The sequence below is a fragment of the Bactrocera oleae genome, chromosome 6, assembly GCF_042242935.1.
Source record: "Bactrocera oleae isolate idBacOlea1 chromosome 6, idBacOlea1, whole genome shotgun sequence".
Lineage (NCBI taxonomy): Eukaryota > Metazoa > Arthropoda > Insecta > Diptera > Tephritidae > Bactrocera > Bactrocera oleae.
The window spans coordinates 34,678,728-34,704,668 of NC_091540.1; the positions used below are offsets into that span (position 1 = coordinate 34,678,728).

The 25,941-nt window shown below is 33.2% G+C and overlaps 2 protein-coding genes across 5 annotated transcripts; one reads left to right on the plus strand and one right to left on the minus strand.

Annotated features, from left to right (window-relative positions):
* The first annotated feature begins 17,040 nt into the window (after positions 1-17,040).
* Positions 17,041-19,159, plus strand: AIMP2 (aaRS-interacting multifunctional protein 2). 3 transcript variants are annotated; one of them, XM_014241917.3, is made up of 5 exons: positions 17,041-17,372; positions 17,448-17,570; positions 18,182-18,346; positions 18,417-18,645; positions 18,711-19,159. In XM_014241917.3, the coding sequence occupies exons 1-5, from the start codon at positions 17,253-17,255 to the stop codon at positions 19,085-19,087; spliced, it is 1,014 nt and encodes a 337-aa protein (XP_014097392.1). In that variant the 5' UTR covers positions 17,041-17,252; the 3' UTR covers positions 19,088-19,159. The 3 variants fall into 3 exon arrangements, with proteins under 3 accessions (XP_014097392.1, XP_014097394.1, XP_069967026.1); XM_014241919.3 differs by lacking the exon at positions 17,448-17,570 and having other exon boundaries at positions 17,042-17,372; XM_070110925.1 differs by lacking the exons at positions 17,041-17,372; positions 17,448-17,570 and adding an exon at positions 17,954-18,074.
* Positions 19,160-19,164: 5 nt separating this feature from the next.
* Positions 19,165-23,149, minus strand: Hr78 (Hormone-receptor-like in 78). 2 transcript variants are annotated; one of them, XM_014241916.3, is made up of 8 exons: positions 22,840-23,149; positions 22,679-22,774; positions 22,474-22,611; positions 22,225-22,398; positions 21,508-21,771; positions 21,378-21,449; positions 20,906-21,313; positions 19,165-20,690 (listed from the first exon to the last, which is right to left on the minus strand). In XM_014241916.3, exons 2-8 carry the CDS (start codon positions 22,704-22,706, stop codon positions 19,888-19,890), a joined length of 1,887 nt encoding a protein of 628 aa, XP_014097391.2. In that variant the 5' UTR covers positions 22,707-22,774; positions 22,840-23,149; the 3' UTR covers positions 19,165-19,887. The 2 variants fall into 2 exon arrangements, with proteins under 2 accessions (XP_014097391.2, XP_014097390.2); XM_014241915.3 differs by having other exon boundaries at positions 22,219-22,398.
* Positions 23,150-25,941: the final 2,792 nt, after the last annotated feature.

Below are 25,941 nucleotides of genomic sequence, written 5' to 3' on the forward strand. Positions count from 1 at the left end.
TCAGAACCTACTACATCAGATTATTTTAACATTCCTATTTATCAGGGCGATGAAAATGAAATATTTCCTTTAAGGTATACCATCTCAGGTATAAAAATTGGCAAAATTGGACCACAACTATTCAAGCCCCAGAAAACGGAAATGTGGACCACAGAGCTTGTGGCTGACTTTTTGTTGTTGTTGTTGTAGCGGCAGAATTCTACCGAGTTGACAGTCCTTGGCCGGAATAAACCCGGGTCCGTTCCGTTTACGTAGACCCGACTGTCGTGGGAACGGACTGACATTTTGTTGTTGTTGTTGTAACGGTTACCTAGTCCCCGTTTGGGTGATAAGTTCCAGATTCGTTGTCGTCGAGGTCATCTAACGGGAGGCCCAGGAAACGAGCTGTTTCGACAGGGTCGGACCATAGGGAGAAGGGTGTTAGATGGGTGGCGTTTGTTGGGCATGCAAAGAGGTGGTTAGTGTCATGCGGAGACTCATTGCGTGCAGGACATGTGTTTAGTATGTCGGGGTCAATTCTGGATAAGTAGGAGTTTAACCTGCTACAGTATCCGGAACGAAGTTGCGCGAGGGTCACTCTGGTTTCGCGAGGCAACTCGAGCTTTATGTCTGCTATGGGTGGTGGTTTGACTCCTATTACGCCATTCACTGAGAGGGAGTCTGTGAAGGTGTTGATGGCTCCACTGTGAATGGCGGTCAGTGCCTGTCTGAAGTTCGTTGCGTCCGAAGTCCGGTCGGCGTACTGTCTAATGTCGTCGACGTAGTCAAGGAAAGACCTCTTGATGTTCCTAGGAGGCGGCTCTGCTACAGTCAGGCGACTACAGGGGTGGTTTCTACGAAGACTGACTTTTTGTCAAACATATCGGACGATCTGTGCGATATATAATTGTAATTGAAAGGAAAATGTTCTTTTGATAATAATATACCCTTGTGTCAAAAATGGTATGAATCGGATCAATCAGGGCTGTTGTAGAGTCTGACAGTTGTCGAAATCAGAATTGAAACCGATAAAAAAATGTAGTAGGTGTCATGAATCCAGATATTATTGGTTTGACGTTCAAAACAGAAATTTAATCGGTTTTAGGTGTCACGGAAACCAATTTGATCGGTTTTGTTATCAGAAACAAAGTAACAGGGTATTCGTTGACAGATTTGAAATGTAAGTTAAGAAAATAGTTTATATTATGGTTACGTTTTAATTTATCTTTATTGTAGAGGAAAAGAATAAAACACAAAATGACATATTTATTGCTGCGGAGTTGACAAATGAGCAAAATTCGGTGTCAATATGTATGCTAGCTCGTATGTACATATGTAAGTTTGTCGGCAAAGTTCAGTTTTTGCTCCGTACCGTCAGAGAATGTTGAAGAGTAGAGAAGGAGCAAATGTTAGCAGTACTAAAATGTTAATTGCTAAGAAGGAACATCGAAAACGCGCAAGTTCGAAAATAAAATGTCACCACTGCTGTCAATTTACGCAACGAACTACACCACTCTATAAGCAAAATGTATATACATGCATATGCGCAGATGTTCTTTGATATGCGCATAAACAAAAATTGAAATAATAAAAACGAAAGAAATTGACTTCTGACAGGAAAATTTAATAATCAGGGAAATAATATTAAAATAGAATTCAAATATCAATTCATAAAAAAGGGTTATAAAAATAAAAAAGGACTATATAATATATGATTGGATTTGAACTTAGGCAAAATATTTCACGTTGCAATAAAGAAGTCTGCTATACAAGCAGTACCACAGACAATATTCAAGCTCTTGAGTCTAATCTGTGGATTCAAACAGCTATTATTGTTTACTTGCTTCAAATGTTCATATGTCCATATGTGAATATTCTTGAAATTGCCTTCTTTCATTCGCATGTCCAAATATATTTGCATATATGTACACATATGTACATATGTATGTCCCTCAATATGTCTTTCGCAAAAAATCAAACACTCGCGCAAGTGACAAAAAAAACGTAGACGCACCATCATCGGCCAATAATATTCAAGCGAACTCGCGGCTTATTTTCTAAGTATTTCATATTACAACGACAACAAATTCATTCGTAAGGAACGTGCGTCTGCTTCAAAGCAAAGTTCGCTCGTTCATAACTCTGCGCCGCGCTATTTTTTCTGTGCGCCTGGTAAACCACATTTGGTTTTCATATAGAATTCCTACCGCAAATGCGCGAGAATAAAAATGAATGAAATTGAATTTTAATTGTCTTCAGTAAAATTGAAGAAGTTTCAATTTTACAACTGATCCTACCATTCCCCTCGCATTTGTATTTTGCCCACAAGCTGCCTACTCACAACGATGCTAAAAATCAGAAATTGAAGAATTTGTCTGGTGCTCCCTTCAGAAAGGAGAATTGGCAACATGACCTCTTAGCGATTTGAAATTAATTTTTTTCATATTATGCACCATTTATGGCATTAAATTATAACATTTATATAAAATTGCCATTCATATGAAATCATTAACTACTTCTATATATTCTAAGCACAGTCCATATAGTACTTTTATATGTTTACTTATTATCATTATTTCATAGTTTGTCGATTTAGCCCATTTTATCCAAATACGACGCTATGAAAATGCAGCCCAATCGGTAATCGCAATATTTCAAAAGAGCATAAGTCAATTTTCAACAGCAAAGCCCTGCAAAAAGAACAAACGAGACAACATAGCCGATCGACATTGTCGTAAAATTGTCGATTCAAACAAATTTTGTCAACTCCGCCACGATGCGCAAAATTCGGCGTCAATATGTATGCGAGCTCGTTTGTATGTATGTATATAAATATGTATGTTTGTCGGCAAAGTCGTCATTTGGTTTTTTCAACAACACAATGTCTGCGCGAACTCGCCGTTATTTCGTTGGCTTGCCACTATACACAGAGGCGTTCTAACTGAAGACTCTTAGTATATTATTATGTTGCTTATTTTGTATTGAAAAATACTAATGCGTTTATGAATTATTTTCGTAATATAATATATATTATATATATATATATAAATACACATATATTCATACCTATAATCGTTTTTAAACTAAATTCGATAAATAAAATATATATCTGAAATAATTATGTGGCAGTGCGCCCCAATCCCTCCTTGCCTGCGATCGTTCAACTCGCAAAAAGCAAAAAGTGTGGACAAAAGTCATTGCTTGTGCTGGGCAAGAAGAAGCAAGCATCAGCGTACGTGTATTTAAGAATGTATGTGTGATTATCACATTTGTGTAAATACGCATAAATAAAGGAATATGCAATAAACCCAAACATATGAACATATTCTCCTGATATATTTTAATTATATCAGAAAGTAAAATATGCTATTAAAGTAATTGAATTATGATATGCTTAGATTCCAATTAATAAAATAAAAAAATTAAATACAATTTTAATTTTATGTATTTTACGATTCGAACGTATATGCTCGTATTCGGAATGAGCTTAACTCCTTCGCGCTTACGACCTAAGCCACCACAAAAGTGGAAACGTGGCCGCTTAGCCACCGTTTTATTATTATTATTTGTTTAATAAGTATATTGCTTACGCAACGCACATACATAAGTTAGAAAACTAGCTTATTAAATGTTTATTTTATTATGAATTCTGGGGTTTTTACCGGTAATACAGATTTTTAATTCAAAAGGTTTTTCATAATTATAAATTTGTCATATCATAGAAATTGAAAACATAAATCTAAATAGGTATGCGCAACGATTTTTCATATAGGAATATTCGTTGTGTCTATTTATAGCATTTCGCATATTGTGTGGTGTATTTTTCTTTTTCGAAGTTATACTTTTCGATGTTCCTTCTTGTGGAATTACAAATTAGTACTCAAAAAGTTTTCATTTAACATTTGCTCCTTCTCTACTCTTCAACATTCTCTGACACAATGTCTGCGCGAACTCGCCGTTATTTCGTTGGCTTGCCACTATACACAGAGGCGTTCTAACTGAGGACTCTTAGTATATTATTATGTTGCTTAATTTGTATTGAAAAATACTGATGCATTTATGAATTATTTTCGTACTATAATATATATTATATATATATATAAATACACATAAACTCATACCTATAACCGTTTTTAAACTAAATTCGATTAATAAAATATATATCTGAAATAATTATGTGGCAGTGCGCCCCAATCCCTCCTTGCCTGCGATCGTTCAACTCGCAAAAAGCAAAAAGTGTGGACAAAAGTCATTGCTTGTGCGGGGCAAGAAGAAGCAAGCATCAGCGTACGTGTACTTATGAATGTATGTGTGATTATCACATTTGTGTAAATACGCATAAATAAAGGAATATGCAATAAACCCAAACATATGAACATATTTTCCTGAAATATTTTAATTACGGATTGTGCTTAACCCCTTCCCGCTTACGACCTCAGCCACCACAAAAGTGAGAATGTGGCCGCTTAGCCACCGTTTTATTGTTATCCTTTGTTTAATAAGCAATTGCTCACATAACGCACATACATAAGTTGGAAAAATAGCCTATTAAATGTTTATTTTATTATGAATTCTGGGGTTTTTACCGGTAATACAGATTTTTAATTCAGAAGGCTTTTCATAATAATAAATTTGTCATATCATAGAAATTGAAAACATAAATCTAAATAGGTATGCGCAACGATTTTTCATATAGGAATATTCGTTGTGTCTATTTATAGCATTTCGCACATTGTGTGGTGTATTTTTCTTTTTCGAAGTTATATTTTTCGATGTTCCTTCATGTGGAATTACAAATTAGTACTCAAAAAGTTTTCATTTAACATTTGCTCCTTCTCTATTCATTTACGTTCTCTGGTACCGTCTCCCGCGAACTCGCCATTTCTTCCATAGCAGAGAATGTTAATGAATAGAGAAGGAGCAAATGTTAAATCAGAGAACGTAAATGAATAGAGAAGGAGCAAATGTTAGCTGTTCTAAAATGTTAATTACGATAAAGGAAAATCGAAAACGCGCAAGTTCGAAAATAAAATGTCACCACATCTATCAGGGTACGCAACGAACTACACCACTCTATAAGCAAAATGTATATACATACATATGCACAGATGTTCTTTGATATGAGCATAAACAAAACTTAAAATAATAAAAACGAAAGTAATTGACTTCCAACAAGAAAATATTAATAATGAGGGAAATAATATGAAAATAGAATTAAAATATCATTTCATAAAAAAGGGTTATACAAATAAAAAAGGACTATATAAAATATGATAGGATTTGAACTTTGGCAAAATATTTCACGTTGCAATAAAGAAGTCTGCTATACAAGCAGCACCACAGACGATATTCAAGCTCTTGAGTCTAATCTGTGGATTCAAACAGCTATTATTGTTTACTTGCTTCAAATGTTCATATGTCCATATGTGAATATTCTTGAAATTGCCTTCTTTCATTCGCATGTCCAAATATATTTGCATATATGTACACATATGTACATAAGTATGTATGTCCCTCAATAAGTCTTTCGCAAAAAATCAAACATTCGCGCAAGTGACAAAAAAACGTAGACGCACCACATCGGCCAATAATATTCAAGCGAACTCGCGGCTCCCTGGTGCTCCCTTCAGAAAGGAGAATTGGCAACATGACCTCTTAGCGATTTGAAATTAATTTTTTTCATATTATGCACCATTTATGGCATTAAATTATAACATTTATATAAAATTGCCATTCATATGAAATCATTAACTACTTCTATATATTCTAAGCCCACTGCATATAGTACTTTTATATGTTTACTTATTATCATTGTTTCATAGTTTTTCGATTTAACCCATTTTATCTAAATACGACGCTATGAAAATGCAGACCAATCGGTAATCGTAGCATTTCAAAAGAGCATAAGTCAAATTTCAATAGCAAACCACTGCAAGAAGGACAAACGAGACAACATAGCCGATCGATACTGTCGCAAAATTGTCGATTGAAACAAATTTTGTCAACTCCGCGACGATGCGCAAAATTTGGCGTCAATATGTATGCGAGCTCGTTTGTATGTATGTATGTAAATATGTATGTTTGTCGGCAAAGTCGTCATTTGGTTTTTTACAACAACACAATGTCCGCGCGAACTCGCCGTTATTTCGTTGGCTTGCCACCATGCACATAGGCGTGTCAAGTGAGGGCCATAATATATGCTCTATTCCCTAGAATAAAAATATCAATTAATAAAAAAGGGTTATAAAAATAAAAAAAGAGTATATAAAAATATCTGATAGGATTTGAACTTAGGCAAAATATTTCACGTTGCAATAAACAAGTGTGCTATACAAGCGAACTCGCGGCATATTTTCTAAGTATTTCATATTACAACGACAACAAATTCATTTATAAGGAACGTACGTCTGCTTCAAAGCAAAGTGCGTTCGTTCATAACTCTGCGCCGCGCTATTTTTTCTGTGCGCCTGGTAAACCACACTTGGTTTTCATTTAGAATTCCTACCGCAAATGCGCGAAAATAAAAATGAATGAAATTGAATTTGAATGTCTTCAGTAAAATTGAAGAAGTTTCAATTTTACAACTGATCCTACCATTCAACTCGCATTTGTATTTTGTCAACAAGCTGCCTCCTCACAACGATGCTAAAAACCAGAAATTGAAGAATTTGTCTGGTGTTCCCTTCAGAAAGGAGAATTGGCAACATGACCTCTTAGCGATTTGAAATATTATTTTAATTTTTTTCATATGCACTATTTATGGCATTAAATTATAAAATTTATATAAAATGGACATGTATATGAAATCATTAACTACTTCTATATACTCTAAGTACACTCCATATAGTACTTTTATATGTTTACTTATTATCATTGTTACATAGTTTCTCAATTTAGCCCATTTTATCTAAATACGACGCTATGAAAATGCAGCCCAATCGGTAATCGTAGTATTTAAAAGAGCATAAGTCAACTTTCAATAGCAAACCACTGCAAAAGGGACAAACGAGACAACATAGCTGACCCAGAGAACTTAAAACAATGAGAAGGTGCAGGTTCGACAGCGAACAATTTGTAGGAATTTATCAAGGAGTTCACCACAGATGCACGAGAAACAAATAACATTTTTCGCTTTTAATCTTGTCAACACAATGTCCGTGCGAACTCGCCGTTATTTCGTTGGCTTGCCATCATGACAGAGGCGTGTCAAGTGAGGGCTCATAATATTAATATGTTTGCTTAATTTGTATTGAAAAATACTAATGCATTAATTACTTATTGACGTAATATAATTAATAGATACGTAAAAATATAAATACAAAGAAATTCATACCTATAATAGTTTTTAAAATAAATCCGATTAATAAAAATATATCTGAAATAATTATGTGGCAGTGCGCCCCTGACCCCTTCTTGCTTGCGATCGTTCAACTTGCTTCTCGCAAAAAGCAAAAAGTGTGGACAAAAGTCATTGCTTGTGCGGTTTCAACAGAGAACGTAAATGAATAGAGAAGGAGCAAATGTTAAATGAAATCTTTTTGAGTACTAATTTGTAATTCCAGATGAGGGAACATCGAAAATATAACTTCGAAAAATAAAAATACACCACACAATATGCGAAATGCTATAAATGACACAACGAATATTCCTAAATGAAAAATCGTTGCGTATACCTATTTAGATTTATGTTTTCAATTTTTATGATATGACAAATTTATAATTATGAAAAACCTTCTGAATTAAAAATCTGTATTATCGGTAAAAACCCCAGAATTCATAATAAAATAAACATTTAATAGGCAATTTTTCCAACTTATGTATGTGCGTTGCGTAAGTAATTACTTATTGAACAAAGGATAACAATAAAGCGGTGCCTAAGCGGCCGCGTTTCCACTTTTGTGGTGGCTTAGGTCGTAAGCGTGAAGGAGTTAAGCTCATTCTGAATACGAGCATATAAGTTCGAATCCTAAAACTCATGTAAATTAAATTTTATTAAATTTTTTGTTTTTTTTTTTAATTGGAGTCTAAGCATATCATAATTCAATTTCTTTAATAGCATATTTTACATCCTGATATAATTAAAATATATCAGGAAAATATGTTCATATGTTTAGGTTTATTGAATATTTCCTTATTATGCGTATTTACACAAATGTAATAATCACACATACATTGACGCCGAATTTTGCGCATCTGGCCAGAGAATGTTAATGAATAGAGAAGGAGCAAATGTTAGCAGTACTAAAATGTTAATTACGATGGAGGAACATCGAAAACGCGCAAGTTCGAAAATAAAATGTCACCACAGCTGTCAATTTACGCAACGAACTACACCACTCTATAAGCAAAATATATATACGTACATATGCACAGATGTTCTTTGATATGAGCATAAACAAAACTTAAAATAATAAAAAGGAAAATAATTGACTTATGAAAAATAAATATAAGGAATGAGGGAAATAAAATGAAAATAGAATTAAAATATCATTTAATAAAAAAGGGTTATAAAAATAAAAAAAGAGTATAAAAAAATATCTGATAGGATTTGAACTTAGATATAATATATATATTAAATATTTCACATAGCAATAAGGAAGTGTGCTGTACAAGCAGCACCACAGATAACTTCATTTTCTAATAGTCTAATATGTGAATTCAAACATCAATAGTTTTTTATTTGTTTCAAATGACTAATTTGTATGTATGTGAATATTCTATTGATATGAATAATCAATCGTATGATAGAATCTGACGAAAGAGAGTATGCACCTGATTGGTCATATTTTAACGGCCAAAATAGAAATACAGCTAATATTTGGTGTGAAATTGCGCCAAAATAAAGGAAGAGAAAATCCAATAAATGCAAATCAGAAAATAGTTGTGAATTGGTTTGAAATTGCATCTAAATAGAAAAGGAGAAAAAATGAAATTTCAATGTATCAAATGTGTCATATACCCAAGTATATACATATGTAGGATATATTATATGTTTTAATAAATAAATATAAATAGTAGTAAAGTAGTTAAAATATAGTTTAAAAAAAGGAATATAAATAAAAAAAATGTAAAAAATATAAATTGTTATTAAATTTTTTGGCATGTGGGTGGGATTTGACCATTGGCAAATTGCAAAAATTCTTACTAGATCAGAAGAGGGAGATATTTTCCTTTATTGATGTACCTGTTGGATAAATTTCTCATGACTTGAATGGGTGTTAACTGAGAAAATATTCAAATTGGGTAAGTGCGAAAATATAAAAGAAAGAATAGTAAAAGAGAGAAACGAAATTCCAAACCATCAGTTATAATAAAAGCTGCTTGTGGTGCGGGTGTTAAATTTTAAATCGATTTTAATTTTAATTAAATAATAATTAAAATATTTATAATGCCGCGAGTCCGAAAATGTTGTGTGCGCGAGTGCGAAAATAATAGTGAAAAGTGCAATTTGTTCATTTGGCCGAAAAATGAACAAATTGCACTTATATGGAGGCGAAACTTGGGGTTTGACAATTTACCCATAGCCCCCTCAAACACGTTTGTTTGTGCTGCGCATTTCGCAGAAAATGCAATGGGGGCTAAAAAATTGAGGATTGGAGCTGTACCCACTCTAAATCTTGGTAAGTAACAAATTTAAATATAATAATATTTTTGCGGTGATTTTATTTATATAATATTTATACATATATATATATAATATATATTGATGCAGCATATATGCACGTATGTATTGTATGTATGTGTGCCTATCGGGGTTTATGTATTCGTTTTGTTTGCTGTTGGGGGCATTCATTTCGAATGACATTTTGTGTATATTCACATTATGTATATAAACATAAAATATTTTATAATTGATTTGTAATACCAATTATTAAACTCAATGAAATTCTAAATGTCTTACCACTGGTGGTGTGTGTGTGTATGTTCGTATGTATGTAGCACATTGTTTATGCTACATGTAATGGAATTGTTTTCTAGTGCATATATGCACTTGTAATCAATTGCCTAAATATATATCTTAGGTTACAAGTTTTATTTATGACTTTGTTTATGTATGTATGTAAATATATTTGGACATACATATTTATGATATGATAGTGGACTGTATTTATTCTTACATATTTCCTATCTTATCTTATATTGTAAAATAATAAACCTAAATTTATTGTTGCACGCCGTATAAGTGGCCCTTTTGGTCCCAACGCACATGTTCAATTTTGAACAATATTATTAATTATACATATGTATATTAAATATATATTAATATGATAGGAAACTCGATTGATATTGTTCCTCAATCGAAAACGGAGAGGCGAACCTGCTGCGTTGAAGGATGTCCATCGGATGAAAAAAAAATCCTTTTTTCATTCCCCCAAGATGAGATTGCCTTCAACAGCTGGGTTTTAGCATTAAAAATAAGTGCATCATACTCCGACCATAAAAAGTTGTTTATTTGTGACTGTCATTTTGATGCAAATTATGTCACAAATAATAGACTTAAGGAAGGAGCTATCCCTAAGCATAAAATATTTGTTTACGAAAATGCAGGCAGTTCCAGCAGCTTTTCTTCAAACAGGGTCCTTCTGCCTATTAAACGGCAATACTCACATAGGAATCAGATAGCGGGGGAAGATTTAAGTTTTGAGGAATTCGAATTATATTCGGATCTCCAGGTGAAGCGTAAACAAGATAGTGTTTCCTTCAACCTCGATTCCTCAAAATGTGACCGCGAATCTTGCGCTCGGATTGTGCGGGCTTATCAGCAGAATGCCCTTAAGCAAAATGAACGCATGAATGCGCTCAGGCAGGAGAATAGGATTTTGAAAGAAAAAATATTTGAGTTAGAGAATAGGACAATTATTGCATCCAAAGATGCTACTGAGGATGCAATAAATTTTGCTAGGATGATTGTCAGTACAATCAATACATACACTGAAGATCAAAAAAATTTAGCGCAAAATATTAATTATATGTCAACGAAGGCATATAACTTCTTGAGGGATGATCTTCAGTTTGCGCTGCCACATCCAAAATCTCTACTGCGCTGGCGCCCAATTAGATATGTCGTGGCAGGGATTGATCCTAGGGTTATAGGTAATTTGAAAACTCTTGTTGGGGAAATGTCCGAACACGAACGGATCTGTGTAATTATATTTGATGAAATTACAATTAAAAAAGATCTCGTTTATAATAAAAGTAAGGATGTCATCGATGGTTTCGTTGACAAGGGAGACGGCAATAGGGAATTAGATATTGCCGACAAATGCTGCTTTTTCATGGCGAAAGCTATAGCATCTAATTGGAAATACGTAATTTCGTATTATGTGGCAAAAGGAGGGCTGACCGCAGTAGATTTAGATGTAATATTAAAGAAAAACATTGAAGTCTTGGAAATGATAGGACTCAATGTAAAAGCGATCATTTGTGATCAAGGTTCCGTGAATGTCCGATTATATAATAATTTAAAAGTTACAAAGTCCGAACCATATTTTATAATCAATGGCAAAAAAGTTCATTGCCTATATGACTATTGCCATTTGATTAAATCAGTTAGGAATAATTTATTGAAGCACGACTTAAAAACTATCGATGGCATAGCTAGCTTCAAGGTTATAAGGAAGCTGTATGCAATCGATAGTGTAAGTCATCATTTTAAAATATGTCCGAAGTTGACATCCTCCCACATATATCCCAATAATTTCGAGAAAATGAGCGTTTCTAGAGCTACACAGGTGTTCAGCAATTCAGTAGCAGCTGGCATCGACATGGCATTCAGGCAGGGATTATTGGGCACGGATGCATATATATTGAAATGCGCCAAAGCGACACAAATGTTGGTAAAACGCATGAACGACTTGTTTGATGAGCTTGATTGCAAGGTGCTCAACAGCAAGAACCCGTTCAGGTGTCCCATTTGGCGAAACACTTCGGGAAAGTTTGATAGGCTGAAGGACCACCTGCAGTTCATTTCGCATATCCAGGTTCCTAACACTACAAATGTTCAATGCTTATCAGGGTTTATCATAACCCTGACAGCAATGATGAATTTATCCAAAGATATCTTTGATAATTACAAAGATGTGAAATTTATATTGTTAGGAAAATTAAATCAAGACGCGCTAGAAAACTTTTTTTATAAAATTAGGGCTAGTCAGGGGATAAATACTCATCCATCGGCCTATGATGTTCAATTCATAGTCGCTCGTCTTATCTCAATGAAGATATTGAGACGCAGATTTAATAATAAAGGCTCAAACTGCGAAGACGATGACGACCTGAATCTTGATTGGAATATCAGCGAGGAAATTCATAACTCCCTCGATGATTCCGAGCAACATGCCGTTGATATAGTTGACATTCCCGATGAGCACTTTGCAGAAACCGAAGAAAATACTGCGGAGCTTCAAGTACAGCGGTATTACACTGGATACTCGATATACCAAAAACTTCTCTGCAAGTCCAGATGCGATAACTGTGCAAAAGAGCTGTTGAAGACTCAAGGAGATTTAAATAAGCACTCCGAGTCTTTAATACGCTCTAAGAACTATAAAGATTGCACCGATCTGCGACTAATAAATCCGACTGACAGAGTTTTCGAAATTTGTCGGATACAGATGAAGTGGTATAAAGAGCTATTCGGAAAATATGCGCATTACTATGGAGTTCGAGAGCTCATCGAGGATGCCATAGATGATAGCACTAAAAACGTTTTTCCAGAATGGTTTTTAGAAGCTGGCGAATGCTTGGTCCACCGACAACAACTGTTAAATTCCTTAGTAACAGTGTTGTTGTATAAAAATGCGAAATGGCTGGCTGGAGAAAAGAGGCAAAATAATGTGCAACGCCGAAAAATAGGTAAACAAAAAAAATTAAATATATATAAGAAATAGGGATTATGGTGCACTTATTTTAATCTAAAATTCTATTGATTGAAGGCAATAGGTATTAGGTGTGTTTTTTTTGTGTAAGTGATGTATCATATACATACATATTTAAAACAAATTTATTAATATTTCATACATTTTTCTTCCACATTTAGATGTTCTTCTATTTTCAGCTCTTCTTTGTATATTTTCAGGTGTAAATAAGTTTAATTTAGAAAGTTTAAGTAGTTAAAAATGTATTTAAAATATATGTAGAAATTAGTTATAATTAGTTTTAGTTGTAGTGTAGTTTTTTTAGTTTAATTGCACATGAGCCTAGTTTTATAAAACAGGTGAATTATTGATTAAATCTATGTAAATAGAAAAAATCGTGTGAGAATTTGTGGTTGAAGAGGAGGCAAATTCGCAAATCGTGTGCAATTAAAAATATTTTTTTGTTTTATCGTTACAATTTAAATAACAAAATTACTTATATGCATTTGTTTTTTTTTTTATTTTCAGTGTTTTCTATTTTTCCATTTCAGATTTTTATTTAGATTAATATAATTAAGAAATACCTATAAGTATAATTTATTATTATTTTAATTAAATAATAAATTAATTAATAAAATATAAATATATAAAAATTAATTTATTTGCATTTAATTCGTTAAATATTTGAGGTTTTGATAATACATAGGTAAGTATAAAATTTTTTGATTTGACCACCAGTTAGTGTTCACTTCGTTTGTACAAAGCAGCTAAAAATAGTATTGATGAATTGCCACGGTCTGTTTGTATGCACTATGACTTGTATACATACAAACAATTCAATATGCCATATACTTGTATTCATAATTACAAGAAGAAAAAATTCATTCCTGCATATCCATATCTACATACATAAAAACGTAAATATGTCAAGGTCTGTTTGTATGTACACACGTCATATGCTCTTCAATATGCCATATATTCATACAAAAAGAACAAATTCATTCATTCATATATCTACGCATTCAAATAACACCAACAACAAATTCATTCATAAGAACGAGCATATTCTACAAGTTGCCCAAAAGCTGCTTCTTCATGGTGATTCTAAAAATCAGAAGTTGAAGAATTTTCTGATGTTTACTCCAGAAGAGAAAAATGGCAACTTGGGTCATTGCCGATTTAATATTTTTGTTTTTTACTTTTCATATATTATATTACATATGGTTTTAAATTATAAAATTTATATAAAATTGCCATTCATAAGAAATCTTTAACTACTTCTATATATTCTAAGCACAGTCCATATAGTACTTTTATATGTTTACTTATTATCATTCTTTTATAGTTTGTCGATTTAGCCCATTTTATCTAAAAACGACGTTATGAAAATGCAGACCAATCGTTAATCGTAGCATTTCAAAAGAGCATAAGTCAATTTTCAACAGCAAAGCCCTGCAAAAAGGACAAAGTAGACAACATAGCCGATCGACATTGTCGCAAAATTGTCGATTGAAACAAATTTTGCCAACTCCGCCACGATGCGCAAAATTCGGTGTCAATATGTATGCGAGCTCATATGTATATATGTATGTTTGTTGACAAAATCGTCATTTGGTTACTTTCAACAACACAATGTCTGCGCGACTCGCCGTTATTTCGTTGGCTTGCCACTATACACAGAGGCGTGTTAAGTGAGGATTCATAATATAATAATATGTTGCTTAATTTGTATTGAAAAGTACTAATGCATTAATGATTTATTTTCGTAATATAATTAATATATATGTAAAAATATAAATACCAATAAATTCATACCTATAATCGTTTTTAAACTAAATTCGATAAATAAAATATATATCTGAAATAATTATGTGGCAGTGCGCCCCAATCCCTCCTTGCCTGCGATCGTTCAACTCGCAAAAAGCAAAAAGTGTGTACAAAAGTCATTGCTTGTGCGGGGCAAAAAGAAGCAAGCATCAGCGTACGTGTATTTAAGAATGTATGTGTGATTATCACATTTGTGTAAATACGCATAATAAGGAAACATTCAATGAACCTAAACATATGAACATATTTTCCTGAAATATTATATTTTAATTATCTCTGAAAGTAAAATATGCTATTTAAGTAATTGAATTGAGATATGCTACTTAATTCCAATTAATAAAATAAAAAAATTAAATTAAATTTTAATTTTATGTATTTTACGATTCGAACGTATATGCTCGTATTCGGAATGAGCTTAACTCCTTCGCGCTTACGACCTAAGCCACTACAAAAGTGTAAACGCGGCCGCTTAGCCACCGTTTTATTATTATCATTTGTTTGATAAGTATATTGCTTACGCAAGCACATACAAAAGTTGGAAAAATTGCATATCAAAGGTTATTTTATTATGAATTCTGGGGGTTTTGCCAGTAATCCTCCTTATTAATTCAAAAGGCTTTTCACAATTTTAATTTTCGTCATATCATTGAAATTGAAAACACAAATCTAAATACGTATGTTCACTAATTATTCATTCGTTGTGTCTATTTATAGCCTTTTCTCCGTTTCGCACACAGCGTGGTGTATTTTTCTTTTTCGAAGTTATATTTTTCGATGTTCCTTCATGTGGAATTACAAATTAGTACTCAAAAAGTTTTCATTTAACATTTGCTCCTTCTCTACTCATTAACATTCTCTGATCTGGCGGAGTTGACAAAATTTGTTTGAATCGACAATGTCGGTCGGCTATGTTGTCTCGTTTGTCCTTTTTGCAGTGGTTTGCTATTGAAAATTGACTTATGCTCTTTTGAAATATTACGATTATCGATTGGGCTGCATTTTCATAGGGTCGTATTTAGATAAAATGGGCTGAATTGAGAAACTATGAAACAATGATAATAAGTAAACATATAAAAGTACTATAAGGAGTGTACTTAGAGTTTATAAAAGTAGTTAATGATTTCATATACATGTCAATTTTATATAAATTTTATAATTTAATGCCATAAATAGTGCATATGAAAAAAACTAAAATAATATTTCAAATCGCTAAGAGGTCATGTTGCCAATTCTCCTTTCTGAAGGGAACACCAGACAAATTCTTCAATTTCTGGTTTTTAGCATCGTTGTGAGGAGGCAGCTTGTTGACAAAATACAAATGCGAGTTGAATGGTAGGATCAGTTGTAAAATTGAAACTTCTTCAATTTTACTGAAGACATTCAAATTCAATTTCATTCATTTTTATTTTCGCGCATTTGCGGTAGGAATTCTAAATGAAAACCAAGTGTGGTTTACCAGGCGCACAGAAAAAATAGCGCGGCGCAGAGTTATGAACGAACGCAGTTTGCTTTGAAGCAGACGCACGTTCCCTATGAATGAATTTGTTGTCGTTGTAATATGAAATACTTAGAAAATATCTCGCGAGTTCACTTGAATATTATTGGCCGATGATGGTGCGTCTACGTTTTTTTTGTCACTTGCGCGAATGTTTGATTTTTTGCGAAAGACATAATGAGGGACATACATACGATTGAAGGAAGGTAATTTCAAGAATATTCACATATAGACATATGAATATTTAAAGCAAGTAAACAACAATAGCTGTTTGAGTTCACAAATTAGACAAAATCGTTTAAATATCGCCTGTGGTGCCGCTTGTATAGCATATTTAATTATTGCAACGTGAAATATTTTGCCTAAGTTCAAATCCTATCAGATATTTTTTTACACTCTTTTATTTATTTTTATAACCCTTTTTTATTAAATGATATTTGAATTTTATTTTCATATTATTTCCCTCATTATTTATATTTTCAGAAGTCAATTTCTTTCGTTTTTATTATTTAAATTTTTGTTTATGCACATAGCAAAGAACATCTGTGCATATGTATGTATATACATTTTACTTATAGAGTGGTGTAGATCGTTGCGTACCCTGATAGGTGTAGTGACATTTTATTTTCGAACTTGCGTTTTCGATGTTCCCTCATCGTAATTAACATTTTAGTCAGGGATATCTCTCTGGATTATCTCTATTCATTAACATTCTCTGTTTGCGCCTTCTCTATTCATTTAAATCCTCTTCCTGAGGCATAATTTAATAAATATTTTATACGAGTTGAGTTTCGGCAACTCTGCCAAAAGTGACTTTGTATCATGGTATCCGCTACACCTCTTTGCGATGCTTTGTAGTGCTCACCAAAGAACGTATATCATAATATACGTTCTCTGTGCACACCTCTATATACCACCTATGCTGTCAAATTGTGATTGGGCATTGTGTAAATTTAATTCGAAAATCGTCGGCGTAAAATATAATACTTTGAAGCAATAGAAACTATTTTAAGATTATATTCCTTTACAGAAAATAAATAGTGCTTTGAAAAATTAAATTAAAGCAATTATATTAAGGTATACACATTGACAAAATGTATGAGCTTAAAACAATTTTACCGGAATATGCTTTACAATTGCCAACTTGCATGTATCCAATGAAAGTACACAACAATTCGGTAGCTTCAGAAATTATAAAAGCTGACGCAAGTAGCGTAAGTGTGATTTTTCATAATGAACAAAATAAAAGTGGTTTTTGGAAGAAATAAAATGTAATAATCATATTAAAGGGTTTGTGTAATGGCAATGCTAATCCTCTTGCCACGTCCGCTGTCAACTCCCTTGGGCCGAAGAAAAATGTGTGCGCGCTTGATTTGGACAATTTAAGTGCACAAATCCAGAACTTACTCAAGGTTAATTTTCAAAATTGATTAATTAATTTATTTTCCATTTGTGTTTGTCATAGGTTTTTTTTTTATATGTATTTATGTTTTATAGATTTTTTCGTTAAACGCAGTGAACTTACATCATTATAAAAAATAGTCATAATTTTCTAAATATGATTGTTTTTGAGACTGCTTAACTATTAACACACTTCATATGCGAACTTTTTTTAAATCTTATGTTTTGTTTAGGTTTATTAAATATTTTAATTTCTATCAAAAACATTTTTGAGGGGGACGTGGCAGTATAGATTACAGGATTAAAGTGTATTTTGGCATTTATTAAATTTTTATTATGGTATAATTTTCGTTTACTAATTAACTAACCTATAAAGATTAAAGCTAAACAGCTGCTAAGTGTTTCTATTCACACGTTTCGAAAATAAACAAATAAGTATGTACGAATATGCGCATAAATCTAATTTAATCTCACATTTGCTTGAGTGTTTTTCAACAATGCAAGAATATCAAGAGGTTAGGTCGATTTTTATATATAACAAATAAAAATAAGTATTTTTTTGCAATCACTAACGCAAATGTGGTCATTTAGATTAATTTGACCATATTTTTCAAATTCACAGTCATCTAATGATGTCGGTTCGGTATGCTTTCGACAGGAAAAAGTCTTAAAACAACTACAAGAACTTAAACAACAGATGGCCAATATTCGCGCATCTCTCGGTTTCTGTCAAAAAAGTCCCCAACACACTGGTAAACCAAGTGTGCGGAATGGAGGTTTACGTGAGGTTAGTACAATTCTAAAACGTTTCAAAACACGTTAGACTTTATAAAAAACATGAGAATTTTGCATGTTAGGAATCTCTGCATGATATTGTTATCAACGGACACCCTAATTTCATACCATATGCCCTATTAGCATTGAAGAATGCATGGAAGAATCTTTTCACCATTGATGTGAGAACATTTAAACATTCAACAATGCCTGATATTGGAAAAGAAGCAAGCGAATTCGAAAATAAATTGGCACAAGTAAAGGTAGACCCATCAAAACTGAAAGTGAATGTGTCACTTATTTGGAAAAACTGTAATAAGGAATTAGTCTGTTAATATGAATATACTTTAAAACAAATTATTTTTTTATATTTTAAGGTGAACATACTGAAATGATCAGTTCACCCACTATGTACGTCCCTATTTATGGAGAAGTTAATATTATTCGATATTTTGGTCGAGTTGGACCAGAGGAATACCGTTACGAAGATTCGCCAAACTGCAATGAAATCGATGCTGTGCTGGACATATGTTATCAATTGTTGCGGTGTATTACCAGCAAAAGCCGCGCCTCAATGCTACGTGCACTCAATCTTCGGCTGGGCAAACAAAAATATTTTGGTGGTGACAAAATATCGATTGCCGATATTGGTGTGTACAGCTCGTTGAAGCGTTTGCCGATAATAACTCCTAAGGACTTTACGCCAACATTGACTGAATGGAAAAAACGCGTACAACTTGTTACACAGCTGTAAAATAAGTTTGTAATAATTGAATATCTTGTACTTGGTACATGCTTAATTACATACATATGTAAAGTAAATGAATGCAATTATTTTTTTCTTTTGTAAAAAAGTTAACTTTTATTGCAAACTAAAAATGCGCATTATTTGTATGTTCCACTTAATTCTATGACATAGCTTTACCCTAACTGGGCGTTGCCTAATAATGTAAAAAGTCATATTTAATTGTAATTGCAAAGATCTGATCTTTGATATTTGCACTAAAATTTTTTTATTAACAAAGTGAAATTTTAAATTTCACTCTCATGGGCTTTTCTTCTGGTTGGAAGAAACTTCCCACAAATATAAAAGCCAAAAGCGTTATATTCATCTCTCATATTTCTTACTTTCAGTCTATTATTATTGTCACTTATATATATATTTCATTTTCTTTAAAGTAAGCATCAGCAGATGTTAAGATTTCTGCTTGCACTTAGGTGAAGACTTGACTCTTTTATAGTTCGTTGTTAGGGTTGCAGCCTTTTAAACTGTACGTATTTTCCAACATTGCAATTATTCAACGGCGAATATAAGCAGCGTGCTTTCTCAAAAAAGAAGACTTGTGTATTTGAGGACTTCACAGGATTGCCTGACATCAGTTAAGTACTACGCCATTCGCCTCCAAACACATACAAGCTAAACGAAGGTGCTGTCCATCTTGTTAAATTGATAAATGTGATGGCATTCTCCGAAACAAACTAGTTAAATTTGCTACTCTTTTAACAGTTGACGAAACCACGACGATATTTTATGGTTTAAAAGAAGTATAGAAGTTAAAGGCTAGTATTAGCGCTCAGTGTTAAAATATAGGGAATCATGTTGTCGATTTGCACTTGCCCTATTAAATTGGAAAAAAATAATTCTTCGATAACGTCTGATTCTAAGGCAGCTAGTGGTAAAAGTGTGATTATTAGTGTACTAAAACGTTCCTCTGCTTGTTGCTCGTCATCCAATTGGCTAGCGATATGTTTCCGAAGACTGGATAATACATATAGTTGTACACGACGCACAAAATCTCGCACATTGCGTTCACGCTTTCTCAACAGCATATGGGGATTAAAGAAAATAGCGAGACGAAGAAAAGCAAATTCCATATCATCCAAATCTAATGCTAGCGTCTCTTGAATGTAGGAATGTATGCGTGCTATGTGCTCACTGAGTTTTCGTATTTTTTGTGGTTCGATCTTGTCAACCTCTGCCAATTGTCGTACATTTGCCACGAGTGTGGTGATAATTGTGGTAATTGAAAGACTTCGCACCTGCGCCAAAGCTATCGAAAGCAACCCAGGCCAGCTAGCTCGTAACAATTTGATTTGCGTACGCGCATCGAGTTGATCGAATGCTGCTATTTTACGCATCCAATATATGCTAAGGAAAATTATGCGTGAACCAGTTTCGCATATATAATGCAGATTCAGATAGGCGGACATTAATGTGGGGGTTTGCAGATTGAAAGCACCCTGAGCGCTGGTCAATACTTCGTTCTCGAAGATACATTCATTTACGACGAACTCCTTTGTATTGTCCACACCAAGTATTGTTTCAGCTACTTCATATTCATCGTCAGCGCTGCTGTCTGCAAGGTTGAGAAGAAAAAAATAAACATTTTACAAAAAAATTTAAAATTTTTATAATATACAGTACGGGTAGCGTTCCTTGCATAAACGTGAACCGAATAAAGAAATAATTAAAGAATATTTATTCAGATTTTATAATGACCAGTAATTTTAAAGTTGGTGGTATAATTTTAATAGTTAATAAATACGCAATAAAAGATGACCTAATACCAACCTTCGCCCATGTCGTCATCGTTTATTTCATTTTTGATAGTAGGGGAGTTGCCCGCATTACCATTACCAGCTGCTAAGGACAAACGATCTAATTGATTTTGAATAGGGATCAGCAATTGCAACGCTTTCTCGATTACACATCTGTCCAATGCTGTTTGTATTTGCCCGACTGCCGTGGCAGGACTACGCATCGCTTCTATATTCAGATTTAAGTTTTGCGTATTGTTATTGTTTGCGTTGGAAGTTAAGTTTTGCAAACACGTAGTGCTGCTATTGTCCATAGACTCGTCATCATCGTCCTCTTCATCATCAGCTTTCGGTAAGTCTGGTGAAAAGTAAAGTGACTGGGGCGGGAGATTTTGAATGGGAACCTGTTTTTCTTGTTGGAAATTTTTTGCATTTTCTATAACTAAAAATAAATATTCGAATAATAAAGTTGTTGATTATGCATATGCTACACATGTTTATTATACTTTGTCTCATTTCGGCAAATGTTAGGTGAAAAGGTAAAGGTGGAACGGATACATCTGTGTTGTTTACAAATGCTGAAAATATTAGGTAATCTTACTGTAAATTAAGGAACAGATAGATAATTAATCTCACCTTGTCTCATTTCCGGCAGACTCATATTATAAGAGAATATAGAAGACTTTGAAGTAGTTGGTGCCTCAGACTTGTTGACAGTAGCAGTGTTTGTACTTAGATTGTGACCGAAGAGCAAACTCCCGCTGCCCGTTGCAGCAGTGTTAGCACTCAAAACGGCGGCAGCTGCCGCAGCATTGGTCACTGTTGAAGTGGATGATCCAGAAGATGAGCTTCCGGCGAACTCCTTCTTATCAACGATCGGCTTACGTTCATGTTGAACAGCTGTATTAAAGAAATTGTAAATAAATTTCTTTAATACTGAACACGAGGCAATAATGATAAATACATGTGATAATGAGCGTGAAAATGCTTCGTAAACTTCGACATATATATATCGTTGTATCTATTGGTAAAGTCGTATTGAATCCTACTATATTAAGTATTTGACTACAATCAAACTCATTATATTTAACTGTTTTAAGGTTAATTTCAATAGAGTGCATCAAAATAAAAATTGCATATGTATATATCAATATTCAGATACATTCTGTTTAGATAGGATTTTTTTTGTTTACTTTTAATTAAACGTTATTAAAAAAAATCCAAATTAAGATTCCATATATAGTGAGATAATCATTGCCAAACCTCTTTTTGACCTATTAGCTAAATCTTTGGCACGAAGCTATTGGGGGAAAAAATGTGTTGTCGAAATAAATGAAAATTATGTACAATCACTTCGCATTCCGCTGGCTAAACATTTCTGGAGGCGGCAGAATTGACAACGATTGCGATGATGTTTGGTAACTTCACAGTTCATGGATCCCCGACACTGATATCCCAATTGTTTGCGTATGGACCGCTTGAAAAAGCCTTTACAGCCTTCACATGATATAGCTCCATAATGCCGACCTATTAGATAACATACACTTTTATTACATTACAGATTATTACATATATACATATACATTATATTTGATAAAGTACCTGAAGCACGATCCCCACACACCAGACACGTTTCAATGCTCATATTGGTCGCTGTTGCTGTATTCGCTACACCACTACCACTTGTACCATTACCGCTTCCAGTAACGTGATGCACAATTGTTGCTGCTGTTTTGTTATCTACGAATACGGTGGAGAGTGAAATAGTAAACAATGACATACAACATGAAAAACGGTATGCGCTTACCTTCGTTTTTAAAACCACTTGCGCCCATATCTGACGAGATGCGTTAATATTAACACAATAGATGTTATAGATTTCCCTCTATATATTAATATAAAACTGAAGCCAAAGTGTGCGATTAATATATATACATATATATAATATTATATCAGCTCTGTATGTACCTATGACTGATTATTCTCACTGATTTATTTGTGTTCTTTTATGCTGCTTTCTGCTACATTGATGTTCTTGGGAGGTCGCTCAACTTCAGTTCATTCGAGGTCAATACTAACATAACTAACACATTTACATTGAAGCACTTAGCAAAACGTTAACTTTATCACGCCATATTTCCAATTGGACCATTAGAAACTCATTGAACGTAAAATATTAAAAAAAAATGTGAATAACTCCACTCAAATCACTAAATTAAGCTTCCTGCACATATTTTTCTTTCCGCTGTTGCACTTGCTGTCATTGAAGAGCAGGGTTGTATTGAAAATTAAAGCAAACAATTCTTAAAGATGTTACCAGGTATAATAATAATAATAATAATTTAAATTGTACTACTTGATATGCATTTTTTGGAGGTGATTAGAGAAATAGATAATATTTTTAATCAGTTATTTGATAGTTTGACCGAAATATTATACATTTATTAAGACTTTAAAGCATCTTTTGAACAATTATAAAAAATATAATATTATCGTGCTGAATCTAGATATCATATATTACCCAAATATTTATTGCAGACTTACGAAAATAATCATTTTTCTTTTATTTTAGTAAAAAGTTGTATAAGAAATATTTCACTGGTAAACACTGTTTTTGCCATACGAACTTCGTGAAGATTTTTGTTTATGTGCTATTTAGACTATTTTGGATTTTCTGTGAGAAATTAAAATAAATTCTGCGTTCCATATTGTAAATGTTGTGTAAATTGTGCGAGACTGCTAATAGGTTAGGAGAAACAAGAACAAGAAATCATATGCCTTTTGCCATATCCGGGGTCGTAGAGAGAAACCGGGCCCAGGGAAAGAAAGAAAGTTGGGACCTAGGGGTAGAAATAGCAAGAATGGACATTTAATAAGAAAACAGAAACAACTCATTCAAAATTTTATTTATCGATCTAATTAATGAAAAAACGGTTCTTTTGAAATCCGTTTAGTATCATGATTAAGTTTTTGAACATGAAGTTTAAAATCCTCCAATCTTAAATTTTTTGGAACTTAAAAATGAGCTTTTTGAGCTTTTGGCGAGAGCGAATGCGTCGATAATACAGTGTAGCCAGTCCTGAATTCCTGCCCAGTGACGAGCATGAACGATGAACATTTTTGAACCTTGCTAAAGCACTAAACGAACGGTCACCGCTTGAAGCAGAAACGGGTAAAGTTCAAAATATTCTCAAAGCGATGCAAATATTGGGGAAAAGTCTCCCTAATTTTCGAGCATTGATGGCATTCAATAAGACGGGTTTCAAACTTTACATCGTAAACATGTCTGCGGTGAACAGCTCCATTGGAGAACCTATCAGATACATTAACGGAATAATGATGAATAAATGATGGTAAATTCGTTTCGACATGCTTGGAATTCTCTGCAGCAAATGTGCATTTACTATAAATTGCTTTCCACTAGTTGCATAGAAATTGCAAATCCACAAGAAGGCTTTCTACATTTCTAACTTCAGCGTTCTCGCGGGGCATTGATCTCTTGCAGATCCATGTTTCTTTCATTGATTGGCTGAAGGATTTTAAACCACATGGAGGTCATCATGTCATCACTCAAATTTAATCATACATATATTTAAAAATTCTATCAACGTCCGGAGTCTAAAAACAAGACCTTCCAGAATATTCACGAAGGTCATAAGTATTTTTTCTATATATATTATTTTTAAAGAAATGCCATATATGTTTTGATGTCACAGGAAAACCTGTTGTGCCAAGTTTTTTCATTCATTATTGTTTAGTGGTCCTAGTACATTCAAAATTTGATATGAGTTTTCTTGTGATAAAAAAAAATTGAAATTTTATTAACCAATGTTATTATATCCTTTATTATTTATATTAATAGCCTTTCAAAAAAACCTTCAGAAACAATGTTTAGATCCATATTCTATTATTATTTTTCACGTAGAACCAATCAGGAATAATATTTCTAAGATTACTCTGATATACAGGTTGGTTGAAAAGTTTTTGCGCTCGAAATGAAAAAATGTTTTTGGTATGAAATATATTTTTTTGTTCAATATAATTTCTTTTAACTTCAATACACTTATTCCAATGATCCTCCAATAATTTTATGCCATCCCTATAATGACTTTTCGGAAGCTCTGCAAAATACCCGTCTATGGCTGTAATAGCTTCTTCATACGAAAAACGCTTTCCACGAAGGAATTGTTTTAGCTTTCTGATGAAGTAGTAGTCGCTGGTAGCCAAGTCTGGTGAATACAGTGGATACTCAAAGAATACGTACTTTAATTCGTTGAATTTTGTCATTGTTAAAACATCTTTGTGATCAGGTGCATTGTCTTGAAAAAAAAATTTATTTTGTGCTGCAAACCAGGTATTTTCTCACGAATTTTCCATAAGGCTACCATAATATTTAGAGTTTATTGTTTCGCCTTTCTGCAGCTGACCTTAGTGACTTCACCTGCTTTGAAGTTGAACAACCAGCTTTAGTCCACTGTAAACGTTCTTGTTTCAATTTAGGATCAAGGTGGTAGATTCAAGTCTCATCCATCGTTATAAAACGACGCAATAAATCGGTTTTATTCTGCTTGAAAACCTCCAAATTATGCTGAAAATTTTATTTTCGATCCAGTTTTTGTTGAGTTGTTAACGTGTGCGGCGCTAGCTTTTCAAACCGCTTTTTCATATGTAATTCTCTATGTAAAATATTTAGGACTCGTTTGTCTGAGATGCTTATAGCATTAGCAATTTCACGCTAAGTCAAACTTGGATCTTCACTAATATTATTATGCTCAATCATTTTTTGGTGTGCTTGCGGGTTTTGGTCGTCCTTTCCGGGGATCGAGCCTAGTACGACCTTGTTTAAATTTACATGCCTAAAATTCAACGGTGAGTTTTGAAGGTGAGGACTTCTTATACACTTCTAACAATTGTTCATAAATTTCCTTTGCTTTTAAACCTTCAAAACAAAAAATCTAATCTATGGATAACATTATCCATGATCTAATCACTGCGCGATATTAAATTTTTTCCATATTAAAAAATACTCTGACACGTCAACTTCAAATGGCTTGAAAAGAAAGAATTAAT